General features: G+C 40.4%; 1 protein-coding gene across 1 annotated transcript; it reads left to right on the top strand.

The window, feature by feature from the left end:
* Positions 1-221: 221 nt before the first annotated feature.
* LOC131449001 (C-X-C chemokine receptor type 4-like) lies at positions 222-2,277 on the top strand. Its single transcript, XM_058621905.1, has 2 exons — positions 222-331; positions 619-2,277. Exons 1-2 carry the CDS (start codon positions 326-328, stop codon positions 1,741-1,743), a joined length of 1,131 nt encoding a protein of 376 aa, XP_058477888.1. The 5' UTR covers positions 222-325; the 3' UTR covers positions 1,744-2,277.
* Positions 2,278-5,260: the final 2,983 nt, after the last annotated feature.

Here is a 5,260-nt window from a genome sequence, read left to right as displayed (position 1 = left end):
TTTGGGGGCAAAAAAAAAAAAGTCCTCGCGCCTTTTTTTCTCTCTTTTTTTTGTATCGTTTGGCGGTGACAGATAACAGACACCAACTTTCACAAACTCACGCCCTCACCACAAGCAGAGGAGTTTGTTATATAGCCAACCTGTTTTTGGAGCAGCGTTGTCCGGCTCCTCCTCCGGGGGAGGGTCGTATGTGGAGCGCACCTCTGTCTATTTATTGAGTTGTTGGCTGCGCTCAGTCAAAAAAAACACACTGAGCACCGCGGCTGCCTCACCGACGCCGAGACGCACGCACTGTTCCTCACGTTGTTTTTCCACAATAGCAAACATGGAGGTGAGTTTTTTTCCTTATTGTTATTTATATATCTGGACTTTTCTGTGCGTCTTTCCTTGGAGCTATTTTAAACTCTTCTTTTAACAAAGTTTCTTCGTCTCTCAGTTGTGTTAGTAGTAGTTTCACTCACCATATTCTCACTTCTTGCTTATATTGTATCACTTGTTCAAGGATGTGGAGAAAAGTACAAGTCAAATGATTAGACAACAACAAGTCATTTTTGTTTGTCAAGTGGCATGAACAACACCTTTTCTAATTTTCTTTTTTCAAATGCTCTCTTCTTTCAGTACGACTATACTTTTGACATGTTTGAGAACGGCACTGACAATATCTCAGAGGAGTCTGGAGACTTTGACTTGGACTTCCAGGAGCCATGTGGCAGTGCTTTGAGCACCAACTTCAACAAGATCTTCCTGCCGACGGTTTACGGAATAATATTTGTCCTGGGAATCATTGGTAACGGATTAGTCGTTGTTGTGATGGGCTACCAGAAAAAAGTGAAAACGATGACAGACAAGTACCGGCTCCATCTCTCTGTGGCTGATCTCCTGTTTGTCCTCACACTGCCATTCTGGGCTCTGGATGCAGCTAAAACCTGGTACTTTGGAAGTTTCCTGTGCGTGTCAGTGCACATGATCTACACGGTCAACCTGTACAGCAGCGTGCTGATCCTGGCCTTCATCAGTCTAGACAGATACCTGGCAGTCGTGCGGGCCACGAACAGCCAAGCCACAAGGAAGCTGCTTGCGAGCAGAGTGATCTACGTGGGAGTGTGGTTACCTGCGGCCATACTCACAGTGCCTGACATGGTGTTTGCCCGAGTGCTTAACACAGGTTCTTCAAATTTTGACTTGACCAATGAAAGCATGGAGACTGCAGACTCCAGAACAATCTGCCAGCGCATCTACCCACAGACAAACAACCTCACATGGACTGCTTTTTTCCGCTTCCAGCACATCCTAGTGGGCTTCATACTTCCCGGGCTGGTCATCCTTATCTGCTACTGCATCATCATTGCCAAGTTGGCACAAGGCGCGAAGGGCCAGGCTCTGAAGAAGAAAGCGCTCAAGACCACAGTCATTCTAATCCTGTGTTTTTTCTCTTGCTGGCTGCCCTATTGTGTTGGCATCTTTTTGGACACTCTCATGATGTTGAACGTGGTCCCTACCTCGTGTGAGCTGCAACAAGCTGTGGAGAAGTGGATTTCTATCACCGAGGCACTGGCATATTTTCACTGCTGCCTTAACCCCATCCTGTACGCTTTCCTGGGTGTTAAGTTCAAGAAGACAGCCAGAACCGCGCTGACCGTCAGCAGAGGGTCAAGTCAGAAAGTGACTCTCATGACTAAAAAGAGAGGGCCAATTTCATCCGTGTCCACTGAGTCTGAGTCTTCAAGCGTTTTGTCAAGTTAACAAACTGTCATCGTCTGCAACTTCACTCTCAGGAGAAAAAAAAAACTAAGCTTAAATTTCTAAGAACTTACTACATTTTGTACACATGTAAAAATAGATTTTTATACATTTTTATGTTGTTGGCTTTGTGTACTGCAATTGTGTGTGTTGTGAGGGTTTTAACTGCAGTTTTGTGTTCCTCAGAACAGATTGTATGTTAAGACAATACCTCAATTCCTCTCTTTCAGCTTTATGATCAAGGTCAGATTTCCCTGTTTTCCTCTCTATAACCAGTGTTACTGTACCAAAGCTCAGGCATACAATGCCCTTTCCGTTTTTTCAGGGATGGTAGCTGCTTTTAGAAACGTGTACATAGTTTGTAGCATTTGTGTGTTCGCACTTAAATTGTGTGATTCTCTTAAAGCTATTATTTATTGCTGTCATTCACACTGGACGTTTTGTAAAATAAAGAAACTGCATGCTGTTTTTATACTGTTTTTAAATTTGAGTTGGTTTTTTTATGTAAAAAATAAAGAAAATCTGTGTTTCTCTTAATGACAGTGTGCTGTGTGTTTTCACCTAAAACCAAGTCCTCCTCCTTTCCCTTCAGGGGCTTGGAGATGAGGTGTGTTTGTAGGGAGGGGGAGGGGTGTGTGTGTGTGTGTGTGTGTGTGCGTGTGTGTGTCTGTGTGTGTGTGGTGGGTATGGGGGGGCATCTTTTAACAAAAAAAACGTCTCCACCTGATCTGGCTATAAAGCAGAGGGAGGACTGAGCAGACAGACCCTGTAATTGCAAGAACATCTGTGCACTTTTACATCTTAAGCAGCCATTACACAAAAGCTAAAACTCTCAGTTATAATTAGCACCCAAAGGGCAGCTTAACAAAGAAAATAGCATGTTTTGTTCTACTTTGACTTCTTTCCATTTCTTCACAGTTCACAAGAAATAATGCTTCCCTTATCTTTGACAGGCAATTTTATCCAGATTCAATGGGTCAGTTTAGCCCTTCCCCAACTCTAAGGAGAGAAATAATGGTTTTCAGACACGTAGCACATATTACAATATGCAAATAAGCAGGCTTGGTCTTTGTTGTGGATTTTTCCACAAGATATAATTGGTAGTAAATCTTTTGGAATTATTTAGTGACAATGCAAGACATAAAAATGAACAAAAAAGTTTGAACACACTCATCAGTCTCTTCGTTCAATCTCTCCTTTCTATAATCTTTACAAGCCAGTAACTTCAGCTCAAGTTGGAGACCAAAGGAAGCTGGCAACAATAGATGTCAATGAGAATGAAGTCGTCAAATGGCTGCAGTGCAGTGTTTGCATGCATTCAAGACTCCAGTGGAGATTTCCATCTCTTTACATGTAAAAGGGCTGTGAAGTGCCCCCATCATGCCACAAGGTTAATGGTGATGTTGGAGAGGCTGCTCTCTCACAGTGAAACATGGTCAAACAAGAGGCGCTTTTTCAGTTGGAAATGTTCCAAATGATTCAGAATTAGCATATGAGCCGTGCTGCCTCAGCAGGGCGAGATGTGCACGGAGACTTTTGTAATTAACACTTCACTGAGCTCAAATGAATCCTTCTCATCTTCTTCTTCACTTGCCATCAGGAAGCCTTGTTGTTGCACTAGGACCATATGAATGACAATAAATAACACAGGCGTCCAGTCACGTCGTAGGGATGCTTGGTAATCTGATCATATTGCAATCTAATTCACCTAAACCGGATAGTTATTGTGCATTGTAAATGATTAAGATGTGGGGAAATACACACTTGAATGCAGCAATTAGAAAACAGTATATTGACACAGAGAGAATAAATGAATCCATTAAACATAATCTGAGATCATTCATGTGCTTTTTGTGTCATTTGTTTTCTGGGTGTGAGTGATTATGTGGCTGAATGTGTATGATTGACTTTTTTCTAAATACTAACCAAAGAAAATCATAAAATAAACATATATTGAGGACACTCAGTGTCCACTTGAGTGCACAGATTTCAGTACTCTCAATCCCCTTGGGAGTTCAAGGAGGCCTCCTTTCATTCATAATTAAAGCTTTTGTTCTCTTAATGTCTTTAAAGACATTTGTACTTCTCAACAACACACATGTCAAACACTGCCAAATTTGTGATTGTAGCCACACTAAATCTGTCTAAGACGATGATCCTGTGGTCATCTCGTGCAAAACATCAACATAATTTCCCTATGGAATGTTTTAAAGAAAAATCTAACATGTTTAACATTGTCAAAATAAATGCATGCGTATACAGTAATCCGTTGTATGTACTGTATGTTGTAGTACTGAGGGGTTCCTTGTTTGTTTTGCTGGGTCAAAGGCCAAAGCGTTTGAAATGGACAGGAAATAGTTCTTACTGGTGATTTATCACTCATGCTTCGTCAAGTAAGAAGCTCATTTCAGTGTTGCTGTTGAGTTACATCAAGACATCAGAGATTATTTAAGGGCTTTTACCAACTAAGAAAGAAACTGATATAAATACAACAGGTTCCTCTTTGGCAGTGACTTGCTCCACTAATGGCTATATTGTTTTGACTGGAAAAGTAAGCAGCAGGAAGGCAGTTTCCTGCACCAGGAGCTCCTGTGGCCAACGGCCTGAGAAAAGCTTTAATGACACCCCCACTGTATTCCACCGTCACTTGCTGTGCATGGATCTTCCTGCATTGGTCAATGAATACTGAGTGTACTTTGTTTACTCAACCAAAGGTGTAAGAGTAATTTCATGGGGAATAAGTGATTTTCAGTGCTATGTGTAAAAATCATGTTAAAAACCCACTTGTCCTTATTACCATGTGTTGATGTATTTTACTGTTGTATGTTTCTTATGTATTTTAATTTTCAATGTAATTGATCTGTATCACATATTGGTGCAGTAACTTTGTCATGTTTAATTGTACATTTACCGATTTCTCGACATTAAGGAGTTATCAATTCATGATTCTTTGGGCCATATTTTGTGAAACACCTCGCTGTACACTTCCATTGGATGCACACAAATAAGCATTGATTATATCCAGTATTTCAATAGTTAAAGTTGGTTAGGAATTCCATTTTTTTTCCTGGAGCTGACACTTACCAACTGCAATAGTATTCATTTGCAATAATGCACAACATTCTTCTTGGTCTTGGTCAAAAATGAAGAAATGTCAAAGAAGAGAGCATTTCTATATTAACATAAAAGCTTCAAGTCAAGCCTTATTAAACATGATCCATCAGTTATTTCAGTGTTTCAAAACTAAATCTCATTTAATTTTTTAACTGGTGGATGTCGGGGTTTCTTTCAGACCGTTTACATTATGAATCTGCACCTCTCCATACAAAATAAGAATATTTAAGAAGCAAACATATTACATAATAAAAAAAAAGCATACGTTATTCGCAAATGAATCTTAAACCCATATAAACGGTCAAAGCAATACTTTTAACTTTAAATCATTCCTTTATCCCGTGTGCCGGTCTCACGTTTGCTCAGTCGGAACCAATTATTCGTTCCTAGTCGGAACCTATAGCCT

Source organism: Solea solea, chromosome 2, assembly GCF_958295425.1.
Source record: "Solea solea chromosome 2, fSolSol10.1, whole genome shotgun sequence".
Taxonomy (NCBI): Eukaryota; Metazoa; Chordata; class Actinopteri; order Pleuronectiformes; family Soleidae; genus Solea; species Solea solea.
Note: the sequence above shows the minus strand (reverse complement) of the source record. Positions and strands in the feature narration are given on the sequence as shown.